The sequence below is a fragment of the Martes martes genome (genome assembly GCF_963455335.1).
Source record: "Martes martes genome assembly, contig: scaffold_212, whole genome shotgun sequence".
NCBI lineage: Eukaryota > Metazoa > Chordata > Mammalia > Carnivora > Mustelidae > Martes > Martes martes.
In genome coordinates this window covers 27,865-49,208 of record NW_027666371.1, presented here as the reverse complement: position 1 = coordinate 49,208, position 21,344 = coordinate 27,865, and the positions used below count along the sequence as shown (strand labels likewise).

The 21,344-nt window shown below is 53.7% G+C and overlaps 1 protein-coding gene across 6 annotated transcripts; it reads right to left on the bottom strand.

The window, feature by feature from the left end:
• Positions 1 to 432: 432 nt before the first annotated feature.
• SIRT3 (sirtuin 3) lies at positions 433 to 21,341 on the bottom strand. Of its 6 annotated transcripts, none has more exons than XM_080831616.1 (8): positions 20,786 to 21,341; positions 16,994 to 17,141; positions 15,569 to 15,721; positions 15,240 to 15,472; positions 12,939 to 13,039; positions 6,012 to 6,173; positions 2,409 to 2,618; positions 433 to 998 (listed from the first exon to the last, which is right to left on the bottom strand). In XM_080831616.1, exons 1-8 carry the CDS (start codon positions 20,838 to 20,840, stop codon positions 972 to 974), a joined length of 1,089 nt encoding a protein of 362 aa, XP_080687742.1. In that variant the 5' UTR covers positions 20,841 to 21,341; the 3' UTR covers positions 433 to 971. The 6 variants fall into 6 exon arrangements, with proteins under 6 accessions (XP_080687742.1, XP_080687741.1, XP_080687744.1 ...); XM_080831615.1 differs by having other exon boundaries at positions 15,569 to 15,760; positions 20,786 to 21,276; XM_080831618.1 differs by lacking the exon at positions 2,409 to 2,618 and having other exon boundaries at positions 15,569 to 15,760; positions 20,786 to 21,336.
• Between the last annotated feature and the right edge of the window lie 3 nt (positions 21,342 to 21,344).

Sequence of the window (21,344 nt, the reverse complement as noted above, 5' to 3'; positions counted from 1 at the left end):
GGAGCCAGGGATCAGCAAGGTGGGCCTGGGGGTGCTGTCCAAGCTGGGCCTGGGGCCACCCCAGCAGAAGGAGCCTGTGCAGGAAGTATGGGCAGGCCAGAGGCAAGCCGAGGTTTCTAAGTGAGTAGCGCCTTCCGCAGCACAGAGGTTAATTTGGGAGCATTACTGGGAAGGTCTTGCGGGGCAGAGTGGGGACTGGGGTGCTGGTTAGCTGCCAGAGCAGAAGAGTTTCGGGGGGAGAGGCTGAGGCAAGCGGCATCAGGGTAGAGCGGAGGGGGCGCGATGGCGAGGGGTGCTGGGGCTCCATGGGAAACAGCACTAGGCCCCTCTCCAGGGTGGAGCCGGGGGCGTGTTCTCCATCCTTGGGTTATTCCATTGTGGGGAATGTCCATGCTCGCCCAAGGTCCCCATTCCACATCATTAACACTTGCATTCCTTTGAGGAAACCAAAGAGTTTATTTCATGCCAGAAATGAACAAAGTTTCTCCAACTAACAATAACCCTACTAAGAAGGCCAGCGTGCTACAGGACTCGATTCTATTACTTGGGACCCAGGACCACGCCTTGGGAGTGGCTGTGGCCCCTCTGCCCCAGACAGTCTAAGGGACAGAGATGCTGAGCCTGCCCTTCAGACGGAGACCCAGACACAGAGCAGATCCGGTCTGGGCGTCCTGTTGGTCCGTTGGGGTTCCAGAGGGTCACTGTCAGGAGAAAGCTTTTTTCCAGCATCAAGAGCTTCAGCAGACTGAAGAGTCAAACCACAGAAAAGCGCCGGGCAGCTTGGCGCCCGCAACTGGGGTGGCCCACAGCCGGAGCATGACATGACCCACTGGCACGGAGCTCAGGACCCGGGCGGCCTCACCCTCTTCCTTAGGCCGCAGGTTCTGGTTCAGCCAAGACTCTTTGCTCAGAGGTGGGCAGGGACTTCTTGGAACCATTTCCGGTCCCAGAAGGGGAGGGGGGACCCACCATCACTCTATCTTGTCCTGTCCACGGAGCTGGAACAGAGGAGAAAGGGAATCAGACCCACAGACCTCAGGGCCTGGGTTCAAACTATTTCATAAAATAAAAGCTTTTCTGCCTCTGCCGATGGTGCTGTTGAGCCCAAGTAACATGATGCCCGCAGGGCGAATCCAGGTGGCCAGCCAGGTGAGATGTGCTAAAGCTCAATGCTCAGAAACGGCACTACTGGGGAAGGTGACTCCAGGACAGACTGCAGCTCCTCCCCCGACACTGACTTCTGGGTAGCAGCTCTTTCATTATATACATAAACCCCTAACACCGGAACCCACCTTATGTAAATTTCCATAAGACTGTAAAATTGCCCAAGTCAAATCCTGTAGGACAGCTTCCAAAAAATCCCAGGGGGTCACATGACTCAGTCTTGTATGGAAAAAGGATATCAGATCCACGAAGCTGCCAGGCGGATCCGACCAAGCCACTTACCGCCTCTTCTCTTGATGTGGAAAGTCCAGGCTTCCGTGCTACCTGCCTTGTCTACTTCCACAAAACCACCCAGCGGCCGAACTTTGACATTTACAATGAGATAAGGGGCGGTATCAGCCTACATCTTAGCCATTAGAGCCAAACTCTGGAAAGGAGAGCCAGAAAAAGCAGTGGCCACAATGTCTAAGATGTGTGGAAACAGCACGAAGCCTCCTGGCCTCAATAAGCCTCAAATTCTTCTTTCTTTGGTTCAACATGGTAAGGAACCAGGCTGCAGCCAGAGGCTGGGGGCTTTGGTCAGTCCCCACCCAACAGCCCTGAGCCCTGAGGCACTCACAGCTGAAGGGCGAGGCTTTCCCAAGACCTCAGCCCCAGGGCCGCGTCACATGATCCTTTTGGAGACAACTGGACTCGAGGTACTCAAGGCTGCCTCCTTTAGACAACAGGCACTCACACCAGGGCCACACATGCTTAACTGACTCTCACAGGAAACTTCACCTGGAACAGGTTTGACACCTCGAGAGCATCAGGGGTCTTTGGCTTTCTACCCTCAGGAGGTCGTCACAGGCCAGCAGCCCTTGCACTGACCACCTCCTGAAAGCATCCCGAGGTTGGGCTTCGTCCCATACCAGCACACCAGTTCAGCTCCTCAAAGTTCATCTCAGAATCGCACCTGAGCCTAGAGCTGTTGATGCTGCTTTATTTAGGGGACAAAAGGCAAGGCTGCAGTGAGCGCCGCCCAGTCCGCCTGGACCAAGTCGCAGCTCTGCGACTGTCTTCATCTCCACCCGGTGATGATGAGTCACAGAAGGCCCCAGACAGTGGCCGGGACAGGAGTAATAGCCAATATCCGCTATGTCTGTCCCTTTTCAGCCAGCCAGAACTCCAAATCAGGCGGACCCAGACCCCTGGGCAGTGAGGAAGACAGCCCTTCTTCAGAGGACCTGCTTGACGGTCCGTACCTTCTCCGTCTCCTGCTGGACAAGCTCCTGCAACTCTTCCGTCCAGCCCAGAAGCTCCACCAGCCTTTCCACGCCTTGAACCACATCCCCCAGCTGGACCACATCCGTGCCGCGAGGACGCCAGGCAAAGGGCCCCACCAAGTCCCGGTTGATGAGCAGTCGGGGCACCGAGCTCCGCACGGCCTCAGACAAGCTGGCAAAAGGTTCTACCTGAAAAATCGCCCACACGTGAGGAGCACAGTGCCCACCCTCCAAGCCTCCCAGGATACTGCATGCCACAGCCTGAGCCTTTGAGAGGGCAGCTCAGACTGCCGTGAGGCCTTGGACACAGTGAAAACACACCACTGTCCCACCTCGTCCAGTCGTGCGGTCTGCTCGGTCTCAGGGCCTGGGCTCCTCCCTTCTTGTGCCTCCCTGGCCCACGTCTTTCTGCTTCCCACACGTTCTGGCCTCCGCAGGTCTCCCTGCCCAGGTGCATCTGGGCTCCAGCACCTGTACCCACTCTTACCTGTCCTGCCCCATCACACACCGTCTCCTCCCAGCAGCATCTCGCCTGTCCGCTCCCTCTCCCTGGGAGCAAACGCCTGGGCCCACAGGGGGCTCCTGGGCGGCCCACAGGGGTGGGTGCCCCACCTCTCCCCAGTCTCCACCATCCAGACCTCCTAACTCGGTACCTCTGGGCTTCTTCATCCAGCTCCCAAGTGAAATTTCCAATCACGAGTAATAATACAAGAAACAGATGAAATAAATGGCATTGACACTAGCTCATTATCTGGTAGGAAAATACTCAATTCCTGCTTTCACTGAAAAAATTTCAAATGAGTGATTTAAATGTACACAGAACAGTTCTTCAAGGGAATTTAGGTTTCATAAGGAAAGACAGAGAACTTTTTAGGCCTGATAAGTCAGATAAGGCCAAGTATCACATTATTATCTACATAAAAATATGATGTAGAAAAATAATTTTTAAACCTCATTACCATAAACTGCAAACATACAACATGGGACAGTTTCTATTTCTGATTGCTAAACTAATTTATAAACACTTTATATAATTTATGGCTTTATATGTTAATTTATGAACAGACTAAGAAAACAGCCCAATGAAAAATGAGCAAGAGGTATAAATATGTAACCCAAAGAAAACACAGTGGTTAGCACGAAAAGATGAACTTCACTCTTTACTACGGAAATGTTAGTTCTCCCTCCCCTCTCTCTCTCTTTCCTCCTCTCTCACACACACATTTATTTCTAACCAATCAGACGGATAACAACTTAAAGATAGATTTTTAAAAAAAACACTTAAAGACAGATAACGTTTGGTGTTGCTGAGGATGTGGGAAACGGCCTCTCCTCCACGGCTGGTGGCAATGTACCTAGTGTAGCTTTTTGGAAAGTAACTTCTCAATATTAACTGAAGTGCTCACATGAATGTGCAAACGTGTACACACAACCACTCACTACAGTATTATTCTGAATATAAGATCCTACACCATTTGTTTCTGCTGTCCATCAATAGAACGTTACTTAAATAAATTGTTACACATCCATCATCCCTCATCTTAAAACTCTTGGGGCTCGATGTGTTCCAGAGTTCAGACTATTTCAGATTTTAGAAAGCACCTTATGCTTGACACGCGTCCCCCTCAGTGGGACCCAGAGGGTTGGTCTGTAATCAAGTGTGTTACTGTTTCTTCCACGTGGCACAGGAGATAAAGTCTGAGCAACACTGCAGACTCCTTGGTGCCCGTGGATAAGAACTCTGCTTGGGGGTCCCAGCGGGGACCACATACCCGCACCTGACCGAGGAGGTCTCTGCGCACAGTGTTGCCCCGCCTCTGCTGAGAGCCCACATCTGTGCAGCAGAGAAGCCTGTGAGGACAAGCAAACCACCGGAGGGACTCTCTGCTTCACTCCCCATGTCTGTATAATGTGGGAGCATATGGTACTTTTATAACCAGAGAAAAAGGCTATTTTCATTTCACTTAAAAAATAGAGGACTGGCGGTCCCAGTGTCCACTGCTGGTGGCCAGCACAGGGCGGCGGCCAGACTCCGCACCACCCACCGCTAACTACTACTGCCCCCGGCCCTCTGCCCCCCACCTAGCTCCCCCTTCCATCCAGGCCCAGTATGGGCATCACAGGTCTGACACAGCACTCGAGTCAGTGTGTCTGGGGGCAAGTTCCCCAACCTGCCCACTTGGCGTCTCACTCTCAGGAAACCAGCTCTGTTCTTGCAGTCTCACTCAGGTCACAACCCTGGAGCCCTGCGGGCGTCCACGCTCTCCCACCCACCATTCCTTCACACACCTGGGCTCTGACGCCTTCTGCAGTGTCCCTGGCCAGCCGCCATCACCACCCGGCCTGCCACCTGTGGGGTCTCTGCCAGCTCTGCCCACCACGGCACCCGCGGGGTCAGGAGGTCAGACCTTGTCCCTACTGCCTTCTGATCACTCACTGCCTGTGGCCACGGGCCACTGTGTGGTGGTGTCTGCTGCCAGACCTCTGCTGACGCATGCATCTCCTGGCCTCAGCTCCAGGCTCACCTTCCCGACACGGCCACACAAGCCAACCATGCTGATATTACACACAGTTCACAGCCCTTCCCAGCTTTCCCATCCCACCTGTCATTTCTCCTCTCTCACACTGCCACCTAACACCGTCCCTTGCTTGCAACGTCCTACTGTGTCTGTCCAAAGCCCTAGCACAGGGCCGGCCCACAGCAGGCACATCTGCTGAAGAAGCGCACCGGATTCGAGGCCTCTGGGCTGGTGGGAGCTCTGAGCACAGGCCTTCCTGGCCCTGGTGCCCTGTGGTGCCGACATCTAGTCAGGCAGAGCTCGGTGCAGGGGCTCATTTATTGCTCTTGTAACGTCCTTCACAAAGTCCTGAGCTTCAGGTCCAGATGGAGAACAGCTTCTGGAATGTGCTCATGGGTGTGTCCCAGGCACCTCACACACACGTGCAGAACTGAGCTCGGCAGCCCCCTCACATACCTCCTTACCAACCAATGGCCCAAGTGCCCACAGACAGAGCCAAACCACTCCCTCTCCTGTCCCCAAGTCCTTCTGCTTGCCCTCTCTCATAGTCACGTGGTCTGAATGTGCCCATAGCTCTGACTTCGTGAGCACCAGGCTCCTGGACATCTTGCTTCAAGCCCCAGTCCCCAACAGTCTCTGGGACACTGCGGGGCACCAGCCATGTCCCCAGTTCAACCCCTTCAAGTCCATCAATGCTTCTAGCACAAAATCGGCCTCTGCAATACGGCCTGGCAAGTCTGTCCTGCTCTACTCCTCCACATCCCTCCCTTCTCCCTTCTGCTCACACACAGTGCCCCACCCACACTGGCAGCACCCCCGAAGCTGAGTGTCCTCCCTCCTCCCCATTCTGCCCAGACCGCCGCTCCCTAGGCCAGGAATACCTCTGCTTCCTCACCAGCCGGCCCTCCTCGCCTTCCCAAGTCAGGACGCCAGAAGGCTCCGAGAGCACCTGGTGCCCTCCCCAGCCGCCCCACCTCCTGGGCCCCATCCTTCCAGTCTCCCCCACCACACACACACACGCGCGCACACACACTTCAGTCCACCTCTGGACCTGCTGACAAACCTCCAAGGAGGTCCCAAGGATGAGCAGCAGATCCGCCATAGGGAAATCAACCACATGCAGCAGGAACCTCTGGGGAAGCGCCTCCCCAAAGAACACGATGTCGGGTTTCACGATGCCAGTGCAGACCGGGCAGCGGGGAATCCTGTCCACGGACACGTCAGCCTGTGTAACACACACAGAAAATGGGCCAAAGACGATGTCACAACACACTTTAAAAGCTGGCTCTCTCGGGGTGCCTGGGTGGCTCAGTGGGTTAAGCCTCTGCCTTTGGCTCAGGTCATGATCCCAGGGTCCTGGGATCAAGTCCTGCATGGGGCTCTCTGCTCAGCAGGGAACTTCCTCCCCCCCCCCACTGCCCCCCCCACCCCTCTGCCTACTTGTGATCTCTCTGTCAAATAAATAAATAAAATCTTAGAAAAAAGATTTTATTTAATTTTTAGACAGACAGAGATCACAGGTAGGCAAAGAGGCAGGCAGAGAGAGAGGGAGAAACAGACTCCCTGCTGAGCAGAGCCCGATGTAGGGCTCGATCCCAGGACCCTGAGATCATGACCCGAGCCAAAGGCAGAGGCTTAACCCACTGAGCCACCCAGGCGCCCCTAAATAAAATCTTTAAAAAAAAAAAAAAGTTGGCTCTTAATATCGAGGAAAACAGAATGAGAGAGAGAGAGAGGCAAACCAAGAAACACTGTTAACTAACAACATGAGAACAAACTCATGGCGACTAGAGGGGAGGGGGCACGGGATGGGCTGATTGGGGGATGGGGACTGAGGAGGGCACTGCTGTGACGAGCACCGGGGGACATACGGACGTGTGAGTCACTAAACTGTACACCTGAAACAAACACAACAGTGTATGTTACATAATTAGGACTTAAGTAAAAACTTAGGAAAAAAAAAAAAGATCGCCTTTACTAAGAAATTTTCAAACATTCACAATAACTGAATAATGAACCCAGCTTTGGCATTTATTGACATTTTGCCCATTTTGATTCACAGAGCACCCTAAAACTGGGGGCCAGGTGGAGTATTCGAGAGCGGGTCCTGAAGGCACAGGACATGCCGCACGTGTCACATGAAGCTATGCACCTGGGGCGGTTATCAGAGCCGTTGAGATGCCAAGGAAATACTCAGTAGATGACACAGCCCTCAGGAGGTACTCTACAGGCATGTGGCCTCCACTAGGCATAATTCAATGTGAAAGGTGATATAGAATTTGTCCCTGACTTTAGCTAAAGCGATCATGACATCGTCCTAGGCCTGGCAGACATTCAGGCTGAAGCTCTAAGGACCACTACTACAGACCACTTCCCCGCAGGCCATGGGGAGGTGGACACAAACCATCACTACGCCCTAAAATGCCTGCGTTGATGTGCTGGGCTGGGTTTCAGAAGAGGCAGCCTAAGAAAGAGGACACCAGTTTCCTAAGACAAACCTTCCTGGCCTCAGCTTAGCAAGCTGAGCCCAGCCAGAACCAGCAGAGACAGCCGACCCAAGAGAGTCTACGCAAAGACTTCAGATACTATCAGACACAGATTAAGGCGAAATTGTGTTCAGTGCTTTAAAACAAAATAAGACAGCTTTGAAGCATCTGATGGGGGTAGAAAACTATAAAAAATAATGTAGTGGATTTGAAAAAGAACCAAAGAGAACTCCCAGTAATAAGAAGTACCAAAAATTAGGAAAGCACTTGTGATGAGCACTGGGTACTGTAGGTAGATGATGAATCACTAAATTGTACCCCTAAAACCACTACTACACTATATATTAACTAACTAGTTTTTAAATAAAAATGTGGAAGAAAAAAATGGGGCCAGTAATTCAGACCTGGGAATGAGCCTACTGCTGATTGAGGTTTTGCATCTCATTAAATCTTTTCCAAACAAACAAACAAAAAGTAAGAAGAATTAGCACTCAGTGGAAGAGCTTTACTCTGAACAACAGAATAGAAGGTTGATAAACTGGAGAACAGATCAAAAGACATTATTCACAATACAGCACAGAGAAGAAAGCCAGAACACATATAAAAGCCACAGTGGGAGCCTGAGAAGGTCTCATGGAAGTTTAAGCTCCACAAGGGAGGAGAGGGAGTGGGAGAGGCATTAGAGGCAATGGCCAAGGGTCTTTCTAGCAATGATGAAAGGTCTCAAACCACAGATTCAGAAAGCCCTACAAATTTACAGCAGAATAAGTAAACAAAAGGAAATCCATAAGGAGACAAACCATGATAAAAGTGCAAAACTCCAAAGACAGAGAGAAGAGGTTACAAAGGTGCAAAGAACAGTGGCAGACTGATCCTAAGTTTATACAGAAAGACCAGAATGCCCAACACACAGAATGACAGAGAAGACGTCAAGACTTAGTATAAAGGGGCGCCTGGGTGGCTCAGTGGGTTAAAGCCTCTGCCTTCCGCTCAGGTCATGATCCCAGGGTCCTGGGATCAAGCCCCACATCAGGCTCTCTGCTCAGCAGGGAGCCTGCTTCCCTTCCGCTCTCTCTGCCTGACTCTCTGCCTACTTGTGATCTCTGTCTGATAATCTTTGGAAAAAAAAAAAAAAAAGACTTAGTATAAAAAGCTACAGGACTCGGGACTGTGGCATGACTGTAAGAACAGGTGAAAATACCAGTGGGACACAACAGAGAGCCTAGAAGTAGACTTGCACAGTCAACTGATCTTTGACAAAGGACCAAATCTCATCTCTTCAACAAATGGTGCCGGACGTTATGAAAATTAATAAAGGGAGACCTTGCTAATGTGGATTCAGGAGGCTGGAAGGAACCCTACTACTCACCACCAATCACATGAAGAATTGTGAATTACAGACCCAACAGAAGAACCCTCAACAGCAAAGAACCATCAAGGCAGGTCCCAACAGGGGAAGATGTGTACCACCGTCTACAACAAATCAACCATCCCAGTGACAGCTAGCAAGACACCATCTTTCCCCTGAACTGCTTCTCCGGCCCCTCCCAACTCCCTCCCTCCTCTCCATCAAATGTTCCTTTCCTTTGTTTTTTGGACTTGCCTAGTTTTGCTGTAGCTTGCTTGTCCCAAAATGCATTTTTCTACTGTTCCTGAATAAGTCCATTTTGCTGAAGGCAGTTTTGCTTTTAAGGAAAACATGACTTGGTGTCAGAAGTGGGATGCAGGCGCTGCCCCAGAGGTTCTGAGGCTGCGAGCAAACAGGTGCCCCACAGACCCAGTCGGGCTCTCAGCTTTCTCACCGACCCTGGGGTCGGGGCGAGCTCTCTCCTGGGCTGTGTTTTGAGCTCTCCAGGCTTCATTCGAGACCTTTAGACGGCATTGTCCTTTCTCCCAGTCCTCGCTTGACCTTGGGTCTGACTCCTTCCTAGAGCCAGGCTGCTCCTACGGGAACTGGACTGTTTGGAAAGTTTTCTCTTCCCTCTAGGGAAAAGCCTCTCGGAAAGGGGGTCCCGGGGGTCCAATGCTTCAAGGACACCACTGCCCCCACACTCCCACACTTCTGGGGCCCCAGCTTGCCCTAGGTTTCAAAACTGTGCTCCCTCCTCACGTGCATTCTTAACTCAATGGACGGACTCCACCAAAAGTAATTTACGACTTCGATGGCCATGATGGGGAACGCGCCATCTCCCCAAATTCACTCTTCTCACAACTGAATCGGACAGCTGTGTTACTTTAGTTGGTACCTTGAGGCTTCCGAACATTTTAAGGTTCAAAGTTTGCTCCCCTCTTTGGTTCGTTAACTTAGAAACAGCATTTTCCAAAGAGGCAAACCACTGAAAGAAGTCCACGCAGCCTCTGAGGCCAGCCCTCCCCACCTCCTTTGTCTCCCACGGGCCTTGCGCTCCGGCCCCGCCTCTGGAGCCGTTTTCCTCTTCCCTCCGCACAGTCCCCACCTCCCTTCTACCCACCGCTCGTTCTAACCCTCCGCTGAGCCTCCCTTTACCTCCAGACCTCTCCCCACCCGCCTCCTCCGTCTCCTGAACCTGTTCATACCTGCCACTTCTGAAGCTCACTCTGCTGGGGCCCAGGTGAACACCAGGCTGCTCGTGTTGCCTGGACCAAGGCTGAATTTCGAGCCATACTGCAAGAGTGTCCTAAAGTGACTGAGGACCCCCGGAATTTGCTGAAGAACGGAACGCGGTCGTTCAAACTTACTGATCTGATTTCTCAGATTTATGTCGATCGGTCCATATGCTTGTCGGTGAGGGTCAGGCCAAACGCTGGATAAAACCAGCCCAATGAGAGCATCCTGAAAGGGATTTAGAGAAACAGATGCCTGAGTTTGGGCAAAGTACCAGAACACTCGCTGGAAATCTCCAGATGTTGGGGAAGGTCATCAAAGAGATGTGACCCCCAGTTGACCTGTGACCTGGACCCCAGCACTTGGAAGCTCCTCACTCCGTTCCTGCATCCTCGGATCGTGGGTTCCTTTTGTGTGGAACAGCAGAGGCTGCTCCAAGGACACGGCCTTGAGAAGGTGATGTGGTGTGGTGTTGAGAACACGTGCAGAGTAGACAGGGCTGAGCCCAGTTACAGCCTCTTCATACATTTTTTAAGATTTGGAGTCGGATGTGGGGATCCAGCCGTCCCACTGCTGCCCAGGACAAGCCTTGTATGTCCGTTCCCTTGATGATTAGAACGGACACCCACGAACCTGGAGTGGCCGCCTCCTCAGTCTATCCCTGCCCTCCGCCAATGGGGGCAGATTTTGGGTCGCACCCGGGAGCTCCCGAGAGGGCTGCAAGCAGCATCGAGCAGTTACAGGACCCTTTTCTGAGCCTGCTGACTGGAACAGACTCAGGCTTGCTCAGAGAAGCCTGATGAACCTGTTCATGACCATCACGATCGACTCCACATTGTCTTCAAAGAAAATTCTTCCTCTAGGTGCTAAATCCACCCAGGTAGCCTTTAACTGCATTACTAAGGAGCTGAACCATCATCTTATAGGAAACCTTGTCCACTGCGGACTTAGTTAATTCGGAAAACCAGCTCGCTGGCATCCTAGATGACTCACCTCAAAGAAAGACCACGACCACTCTCAATTTTCACCTCCAGCAAATGTCGGCCCCTAAACAACCAGCCCCCCAGCCCTTTGTTTCCGCTGCCATTACAAAGGGCCAGGGCAAGAGCTGGCAATGACTCTTCAGAGGTAACACCAAAGGCACAATTCATGGAAGAACAGTATGTTAGACCTCATTAAAATTAAAAACCCTGCTCTGTGAAAGACACTGTCGAGAAAGTGGGAAGACAATATTTATGGAAGACATCTGATAAAGGACTGTTATCCATAATACGAAAAAAGTTCTTGAAACTCCACAATAAGAAAATGAGCAACTGAATTAAAAAATCGGCCAAAGACCCGAATAGACAGCTCGCCAGCGAAGATGTACAGACAGCAAATGAGCATCTAAAAAGCTTCTCCACATAGCGTGTCCTCATGGAACTGTACACGAGAGCAAACAGGACCCCCATCCGCCTACCACCACGGCCAAAGTCTAGAACACGGACAACACCAAACGCTGCTCCCACTCGCTGCCGGCAGAAATGCAAAGTGGGGCAGCCACGTCGGAAGGCACTAAACACGCTCTCACTTGGTATTTACCAAAAGCGCCGAAAACTCACGTCCACACAAAAACCTGCGTGGGGAGGTTTACAGCAGCTTTGCTCATAATTGCCAAAACACGGAAGCAGCCAAGATGCCCTTCAGTCGATGAGCAGATAACTGTTGTCCATTCGGACAAGGGAATATTATTTAGCACTCAGAAGCAGTGGTCTGCGAAGCCACGAAAAGACAGGAGGAACCTTAAAGGCATCTAAGTGAAGGAAGTCGGACTGAAAAGGCTGCACGTATATGAATCCAGCTCTGAACTTCTGGAAAAGGGCCAGTGTTCGCCAGGGGTTGTCGGGGGGGTTGACCGGTTGGGGGTACAGAGCTTTCCTCTGCGGTGATGAAAATGTTCTGGAATCAGAGAGAGGCAGTGGTGGCACGACACTGGGAATATGTCAAGTGCCAACAAACTGTGCACTGTCAGATGTTCATCGGACAGTTCTGTGAAACTGACCTCATTAAAAAATAAAAGACAGGGTCCTAACCCTCAGCAATACTTCAGAGTTTCATCTTTATTTAAGATTCTCCAGTCTATCCTGTTCTGCCTGAAGAAACCCATCCTACAGAACTACCCCCAGAGGGACACAAGATACAAGCACAAGTGTCATGGATGCATTATCCCTAATAGCAAAAATCACAAACATCAGGAAATACCCCACAGTAGGTAAAGGGCTAAATTTAATATAAGTCCCTAAAAACAGCAAGCAGACTGTACTTACTGACACAAGATACCCATAAAGTTTTGTTCTATAACAAAGCAGTTCGTAGAATATTAAACTTAACAACCCTATTACTGGGGTGCCTGCGTGCTTCAGTCAGTTAAGTGTCTGACTCTTGGTTTCAGCTCGGGTCATAATCTCAGGGTCATGGAATCGAGCCCCACATTGGGCTCTGCCTTCAGTGGAGAGTCTGCTTAAGATTCTCCCTCCCTCTGCCACCCCCCACCCACTCGCGCGCTCTCCTTCTCTTTCTCAAATAAATAAATTTTTAAAATTCTTAGTAATCCTATTACTAAAAACAGTATAGTCACTCTGTGGTGTAGGTCCACGGATACGGCCAAGTACATTTATGTATGCTTTTTTTTTTTTTTTAAGGCTTGGAGCATTATACCTCAAACTGTTACAAGTGGGCTATAGGTTGAAGGGAGATACATTTTCCCCTACACATTTCTTATGTTTTACAAGTGTGTATTACTTTTCCAATTTAAAAATAAAGAAAAACGTTTCACACCATTCCTGTTGTCCTTCCAAGATGATGCTTATAAAATGCCACTTTTCCGATCACTCCCACCACGAAGTGCAGGAGAGAGAGAAGGGGCAGCAGGACAACTCACCCAAATGTCCTTCCCCGGAGAGGGCCTTCGGCAGACGGTGCACGTGGCAGAGGCAAAGGATCCATGAGCTTCAACCAGCTTCGAGGCAGGGATGCCAGACACTGAAATGCAAACCACAGCTAAGAGCCACCAGCTCCAGGGTGAGCTCTCAGCCAGGAGGCCCCTGCCAGAGTCCCAGCCCTCAGTGCAAGCCTGGGGTCGCCGCCTCCACCACCTGAAGATAACGTCCCCCTGAGCGGAGTAAGCGCGAGGATGAGGGCTCCCAGGTGGAGCCAAATCATGGTTAAACAAAGCCTGTCAACAAGTTTGGTGTAAGTGCAGATAAAATTACATTTGATACCTAGGAAAACATTTTCTACTCTACAGACACCAAGGAAAAGTGAAAAAACTCTATAGGGGTGTCTGGATGGCTCAGTCATTGAGCAACTGACTCTTGATTTCGCCTCAGGCCGCGGTCTCAGGGTCATGGGATCGAGCCCCGAGGCAGGCAGGCCCCACGCTCAGACGAGGGTCTGCTGGAGCTGCTCTCTCTCCCTCTCCCTCTGCTCCCCCCTCCACAGGCACAGGCGTGCATGCTCTCACTCTCTCTCAAATAAATAAATCTTAAAATTAAAAACAAAAGAAAAGCTACATAAAGACAATAGGTTTCAAAAAAATGTAAGAACTGCAGAGCACCACCAACGCCACCCCACCCCGCCCCTCTCTGTCTTCTCCACACCGGGAGCAGCTCTCCCGCCACAGCCACTCATCCTGTGAAAAGGACACCTGTGCAAAGTTCGTCCCCACCCTCTTCCTGGCCAGGAGCGCCTGCCAGCTGTTGAGCCCGCCACTGTCTGCGTGGGCACTAAACCCCCCGGGACGCTGACAGAGAAGAGCCTCAGCGCCACAGCCCTGACCTCACTTCGTCCCCCCGCAGCTTCTGAACCCTCGCCGTCTCACGGGACATCCACGCGGCGGCTGAGGCTCCCACGTAGGGGCGGCCGGCTCTGGGGCTCAAGCGGGGCTGCGCTCGGAAGCCTCATCCCTGGCTGCGCCAGGAAGCCTTCTCCGAAGCGACAGCTCTTCCCCCACACCGTTCTGGGCTTTGCCCTCTCAGAGGGATGGGGCTCCCCCGCCGGACAGCGGCCTTTCTCATCCTCTTCGCCATGTGAAGGAGCCGTCTCCACCTCCCGTAGGTTTTTCTCCCGTGTCTTGTCTGCCCTGTATGTTCCTTCTCCTAACCCTCCGCAGGCAGCCTGGGGAAAGTGGTTGGCTCGGGGTTTGACAGAGGGAAGACTGTAATACTCTAATAAAGACTGTAATAAATACTGTACTAACAAGGGGAGAAAACTGTAGAAAAACAGAGGTAACTTATTATGACAGTTACCCGTTCCCACTGTCAGCTTCTGAGCTGCGACGGGCAGACAGTCCCAGCTGCGAGTGGCTTCCTACCGTCCCCATTATTGTCCTAAATCTCCATATGCGAAAGCCCACGGCCACACGCTCCCACCTTCCCACAAGGCCTGTCCTGCTGCAGCTCCAGAAGGAGAGGTCATCCCCACGGGTGTTCATGGCCGCTAAGCGCAGTCCAGGCCACTCCGTTTTTCAAACCACCAGGTGTCTGCGGCCCAGCCGAGCTGCTGCCGGCTCACAGCACCCATCGGCGCCGCTGCCATAAGAGAGAGGCTCAGCCAGTGCCTCTCACGACGCACAGTCGGCGTCAGGACCATCCGCGAGTCACCGTTAAGGTCCGCTAGCGGGGCAGGCAGGACATCACTAGACAGAGTCTGATAATACTAAGGCATTAGTGGTCATCTCTTTGTGACAGTGACATCGTAGTTATGTTTTAAAAGTCTTTTTCTTCTCCAGATACCCAGTGAAGTACTTACGGGTTGTTTACAGGTTAAGTTTATGACATCACGGACAGACGCGCTTCCACATAACCAGGGCTGAGAGAGGTGGTGGGGGCAGCAAGACACAGACAAAGGAAGGACTGGCTATGACGAGGGCGTGAGGGCTCACCACAGTCCTCTACTTGTATGTGCTCGAAAAAGTTCATAATAAATTTCTTAAAAAAGAAATCATTATATCAGATTAGCTAAACTAGAAGCTCCCAATGTCAACTTCAACTCTTTCCAAAACTCACAGGCCAGCCAGTAGGCCAGGACATCGGGTCCACCAAAGAGATCTCCACAGTGACTCTTAAACACACGGGGGACTTTTTGTCAGGGACAAAGGCGTAACTAGTGGGCTTGAAATCAGAGGACGGGGTAAGCACTGCCTAGAAGCAGGTGACCAGGCGGCGACAGGAGGAGGGCTCACCTCTCTCCAGCCCATCGATGTTCTGTGTGTAGAGGCGCAGAAGAAGGCCCTTGTCGTGGAGCATTCGGAGGAAGTAGTGTATGACGTTGGGTCTGTAGTTCCTGAGGTACAGCTCCTTGGCCAAAGTGAAAAAGGGCTTGGGGTTGTGAGAGAAGAAAGCGAGCTCGAAAACAGCCTCGGGGTATGGGAGGTCGTACTGCTGCAGGTTGCTGTAGAGGCCGCTCCCCGGAGACCTGCAAAAAGGAGCAAGAAGCTCTGAGCCCAGAGCAAGACGGTGGGGCCAGGAGGCAGCCCAGGTGCCCAGGGAAGAACCGGGCGCTGCAGGGCACCTGAAGTCCGGAATGCCGCTGGGTGTACTGATGCCGGCCCCCACCATGACCACCACCCTCTGGCAGGCTCTGGCTTGGATCAGCTCCGCTATATCCTGCAGAAAAAGCTTCTCCTTCTTACTGCTGCCTCCTCTTCCAAAGATGCTCGAGGCACTAGCGGAAAAAGATACGGGTCTCCTTCCACCTGTGATGCTGACAGAAAAGGAGAGTGGCCGGGTGACTAGGGACAGGTAAGCTCGTGCTAGCCCTCCCGCCACGCCCACCACGGAGACCGATTATACACTTCCCTCTCCTCCCCCCAGATGACCGCCCTTCTCACCACGGATGACTACTGGGCTACAAGAGAAAGAAGTCTCAACTCAGAAATCAAAACATATTTGGGAGCAAAAAATTCAAGTCAGTTGGAACTGTGCAAACAAGGAACGTACAGTCTCTTAATTCTGCTATCCAGTGTGAGTGCGAAGAGCACAGGGTCCACATCAGAGGTGTGGGAGCTGTGTGGGGTTCTGGGTGTGCTCTCTGCAGAGGCATACACTTAGCACACCCGGGTGTGACAGACGGGCAGTGACACTTAAAGAAAGCCAAACGTCTCAGACTTTACACCAAAAACGATCAGGAGAAAAAGTGGGTTCTGGAGACCATTCCAGAAAGAAACACTCACGCCCTGACTGCTAAGGCTCCACACTGCCTTACTGCCTTACTGCCTTCAAGTAGAAACTTGATCTTCAATGTTCGCCACCGCTGGTACTATGAAGCAGCCGAAGGAATCCCACAACCAAGACAAGGCAGTGGGTGGGGGCTGGGGCCCCCTGGGGTGCTCAGTCAGTGGGTGTCTGCCTGAAGCTCATGTCACTATCTCTGGGTCCTGGGATCGGGCCCCACATCAGGCTCCCTGCTCAGCAGGGAGTCTGCTTCTCTCTCTCTGCCCTTCTCCCTGCTTGTGCTCTTTTTTCTCACTCTCTCTCAAATAAATAGATAATTAAAAAAAAAAAAAAAAAGACAAGGCAGTGGGTAGACTCAGCTCAGGCTCTCTGAGAAACACTGGTAGGCTTCTCGAGTCACCCCCAGAAGCCAGGAGCCGAGACACTCCCATGGCTGAGTGCTAGGGATGCAGGATGATCTTCCATCGGAAAAAAAGTGAGACACAAGGTACGAGTCATGAGCTTCCGCAGAGCCTCAGGACTTAGAAAATGACCCAACACCCAGGAAAGCAACAGGCAGAAACAAAAGCAGTGCGAGTAACACCAAGCGCACAGCACCCCCTGAAAGTGAGTCCGCAGCCGTGGGAGGCAGGGCACCAGAGCCTCACCTCCTGTGGGCCTGGGAATACTTCCTAGGTTCACTGATCTGCTGTTGGGGCCCCTGTGCAGCATCTAACCAGGCTGCACGACTCCCTCATCTCCTGGCATCATGCTGGCAACTCACCCAGGGTTCAGGACTGCCAGCCCCACTGCACCGGGCGCCATTCTCACACCCCAAAGACGGGTGGCCACCATGTCCGTTCTTCCAGGGGAAGGCCCTTGATGACCCTCCCCCAGGACGTCTCTGACTTCAGTATAGAAACTCCTCCACCCTGACGGGAAAAGAGATTCAACAAAAGGAACTTACAACCCTCCTCACATGAGTGATGAATCTAAAATGAATACAGACATAAAAACAGGAGACGGGGAGCATTTCCTTTACTCATTTGTGATTTAGGCAAGAAATAAGCATCATCCCCAAAGCACGTCGTCATACAAATCCGAACAATTCGGGAGCACGAATCTTCTAGAAGGATGACTCTGTTTTTTGTGTTCTTTCGCTCCTTACAAAACCAACACTGCCCACTCTCTGCACCGACCCCTCCATGGGACACACTGGCAGTGAGGGTCCCCAGAAGCTCTCTGCTCCCCATCCCAGCACAGCGTGTCCCACCCCAGTGACAATTTCAAGCCCCACCCTGCCCTCTTATATACCCCCGCTTTCAGCCAAGCAAAAGGACTGCCTGGCTCTTGTGTATGTCCTACCCCAGCTTCCTCTGCCTTAAAGACCTTTCTCCACCTCAGCATGTCCAGGTCTCCCACAGTCAAGGCCAGGACTTCATGAAGCCACCTCCTTCATGAAGCCACTGCTGAACCCCAGTGAACAATCACTTTGTGCTCGTTTGATTCCCTGCTCCTTTTAGGCAGGCTGACAGCCCTCCCCTCCCTGCGGCGACCCCGCACGCCACCTCGCACACTCCACCCTGGGGTCAGGGCCTTGCTTGCGGCTCACAGCCTACTTGCTTGTGTTGTTGCCTCTCCCACCACGTGGAGCATCACCTTGGTTTTTCAAAAGAAGAGATTTCTGAAAGGTATGTACAAAAGAAAGAGGAACATGACAAAGGAAGGTGTATGTGCAGGGCCGAGGGCCTCCAAAGGAGAGTCAGAGCCCTAGGTCACTGCCAGTCTCATCAAGTCACTCTATCACCCTGAGCCTCCGCAGCTAATGCCAAGACCAAGAAATGATTCTTACAGTCTTGCTCAAGAAGACCTACAGCTGTAGACCCTTCCCAGCAGAAAGCACAGGAAATACACACAGCAGGGAAAACAGTGCTTCCCCCTCACCCCCACACTCCTGCAGAGACGCCCACAACCCTGAAGGGAGTTCTGCTGCATCAGAGACTTGTGCAAAAGCACCCGTCAAGCAGTTCTTCTGAGTGTGACGTGATAAGTCTCCAAAGGAAGCTTTCCAGTGAAAACTGGCCAGACGGTCAGGAAGAGAAGAGATGCTCGGGCCGTCCCCACAGCTGGGAATGGCCCCAGGTCCCTCAGCACCTAGAACAACTCTTCCCCTGCGGTCTCCGCCCAACGTTTACTGAGCTCCTCCTACATGCAAGTCATTATGAGAAACACAAAAGGAATTAAAGGGAAGTTGTGATATTGTGATTTATAATAAATGTTTTTGGTCTTCATCCTCCAACCCTTGGAATTTCTAAGAGCCAAGGGCACGACTTTTGTTACCAAGGTTGCTCTCCGTCCTCAGTTCCTGAACTCCCCTCACAGCCATGAAGGTGAAGTGGGGGTCTTGTTCTGCTTAACCAGCCCCTCTCCACCGCATCTGGGTTAATGTTCATGAGGGGACTTTGGGAAGGCCCTAAGGATGGGGGCTGGGTGCCGGGCAGACCAACCGAGACTAGAGGGTCGGAGCCTCCAGAAAACTCAAGAGGAGGGGTGCTCAGAGGGCTTCCCCGTGGGTGAACCACATGCCGGGCCCCTGGGCCCCAAGGTCCGTGAGGCACAAGGGACCAGGACCCTTGCCGACCTCCCCCTCTGCATCTCTGGATCTGGCGGTTCACTCCGTTCCTCGAGCATCCTGTGGACGAAGCCCGTAATCGACTCCGTCAGCCGGTCTCCCGGTTCCGCGAGCCGCTCTCGCAAATGCATGGACCCGGAGGAGGGGATTGTGGGGACCTCCGAGTCTCAGCTGGTCAGCAGCAGCACGGGGGACCGCCGGGCTGCTGTCTCCCCGGGGCCGTCTCGGGGGCCGTCTCGGGCCGGGGGCCTGTCTCGGGGGCCTGTCTCGGGGGCCGTCTCGGGGCCGTCTCGGGGGCCGTCTCGGGCCGGGGGCCTGTCTCGGGGGCCGTCTCGGGCCGGGGGCCTTCGGGTGCTGTCCTCAGGCAGGGGGAGTCAGAATGTGCCGGGACACTGGTCAGTGCAGTAAAGGTTTCTGGAATGAAGGAAAGACCCTCTGGACCTATTAAACTCTTCACCGGTACTTTTAGTACCTGTGTGGGGCGGCATCAAGTCGACGGTTACAATCCGGTACTGGACGTTTCAGTTTCCTAACAACTGTGGGTCTAGAGAGAGTCCCACGTCCAATTCCCAGGCAGTGAGACGGAGCGAAGGCGGCCTAGCCAACGCGCAGCGGAGGCCGGCAGGGGGCGCTCCCCCGCCCGCCACGTCCTCCTCGCAGCCCTCCGCCTTCCCCGCGGGAAGAAGCCGCGGCGTCCATCCGGACCGCCCAGCCAATGAGGGCAGAGTCCAGCCAGGGACCGCACACCTCAGCCAATGAGAGCAGAGCCCAGCCAAGCCACAGCTCAGCCAATGAGAGCCAGTCACAGCTCAGCCAATGAGAGCACAGCCCAGCCAAGGAGAGCGCGGCTCAGCCAACGAGAAGCCAGTACACTTCCAGTTCCCAGTTCATTCCGGAGGCCTGGTCGCGTCTCACGGTCTTCCAAGCCCCACTCCCCTTCCTCTCTGGAAGGGCATTTCTGTCTTCTGTTTATGGAACTTGTCTATGGTTTTGCCATAGCTCTCTCGTCTTGGATTGCACTTTCTGCTCTTCCTGAACACACCCATTTTCTTGGCAAATCAAGTTTTATTTTTAAAGTTAACAGCAAAGATCCCAAAATGTACAATTACTGCCGAGAAGGGCACGAACATAGGCCAGCCAAGTGCGAGCTGCACAGTCCCTGTCGGGGGCAATGAAAACCCACACACCTTTAGACCCAGGCGCTGACCCCAGAGTGAGCACAGACAGCGTCCCTCAGTGTCCCCCGTAATAACCGGATCACAGAGGGTTTCCAGAACAGAACGAGGAAGCACGTTATGAAGCATCAATAGAAGGGAATCCCGTGGCTCGCGCCCAACCTGGGAAGTCGGCGGGGGACCCTCAGTGCCCCGCGGAAACAGGCGGTGACACGGGTCTGAATGGTCAACAACCGCGAGGCCCCGGCTCCACCCAGCCCTGCCCCTGCGGGACCGCAGCGACAGGTCCCTCCCCGCGACTCCAGCCGTTCCCGGTACGGCGAGGCAGGGTCGGGGCAGCGCTTGCTGGGGCGGATGTGGTGGTTCGCAGGAAAACAGTCACGCAAAGAAAAAACGAGAATTCTGCAGGTCCGCATGAACGACCGCGGAAGCACGTACGTTCCGCAAGTGGAGTAGCAGCAGCGAGTGTCGACAGGACACACGAGCGCTGCCCGCACGCGCCCGAAACGTGCAGACGAGAGCCGGGAACCCGCTGCCATGCTGACCTCTGGAATGTCCTTTGAGCTGCAGGAACGGGCACCCCACGTTTCCCGGTTCTGCAGTGTCCCGCGACCACGCAAGGAGAACACCGGACGCCGGCGCCCGCCTCGACCGAACCCCGCCCGCTGCTCAGCCCCAGCAGCGCGGGCGCCCGAGCGCTCGCCTCCCCCGGCCCCGCCCGCCCCGACGCACCCCTGCGGCCGCCCTGCCGCGCCGAGAGGCCCCTCACCTGCCGGGCCCCAGGCTCTGAAGGCGGAAAGCGCAGGCCGAGCCCACCAGGCCATGTCCACTCTCCGCCGCCGCGCGCTCGCGACCTTGTCCCCAAGGGCCACGAGTCCAGCCCAGGTGGACGGACGCCAAGCGGGGGCGGCGTCCCAGCCCCTCGGGGTCCCGCCTCTCGCCCCGGAGACAGGCCCAGGCGCCGGCCCTCGCCTCTCCCACCTCCCCACCCGGTTCAGCCGGGAGGGGGAGGCGAACTCTGCGAGCACTGGCTCCGGCCGCTCACGGCAGTCTCAGTCCGTCCTCGCGAGACCCGGTTCAGACGCTGCTGTCACCACGGTCCCCATCTGAGATGAGAGCCTGCGCGTCACCAGGGCCGAGGCCGCAAAGCTGGCCGGAGGCCGGGCCGGCCCCAGGCCCTCGTACCGTGGAATGGCGCGGCGGAGCGCGCGGGAAATCGGGCGCAAACCCCGGAGCGAGCCTCTTTCGCGGCGCAGGCGCGGTTACCCGGACGACCAGCGCGCGCCGCGGCCGCCCGGGCGCTCCCGGCCTGCCTCGCGCGACGCGGC

Coding starts and splice junctions, on each gene's coding strand:
- SIRT3 (XM_080831615.1), bottom strand. CDS start 20,840: ATGGCCTGGTGGGCTCGGCCTGCGCTTTCCGCCTTCAGAGCCTGGGGC. Junction 13,040..15,239: donor CATCGATGGGCTGGAGAGAG/GTGAGCCCTCCT, acceptor TTTGCATTTCAG/TGTCTGGCATCCCTGCCTCG. Junction 999..2,408: donor TCCAGCAGGAGACGGAGAAG/GTACGGACCGTC, acceptor CCTCTGTTCCAG/CTCCGTGGACAGGACAAGAT.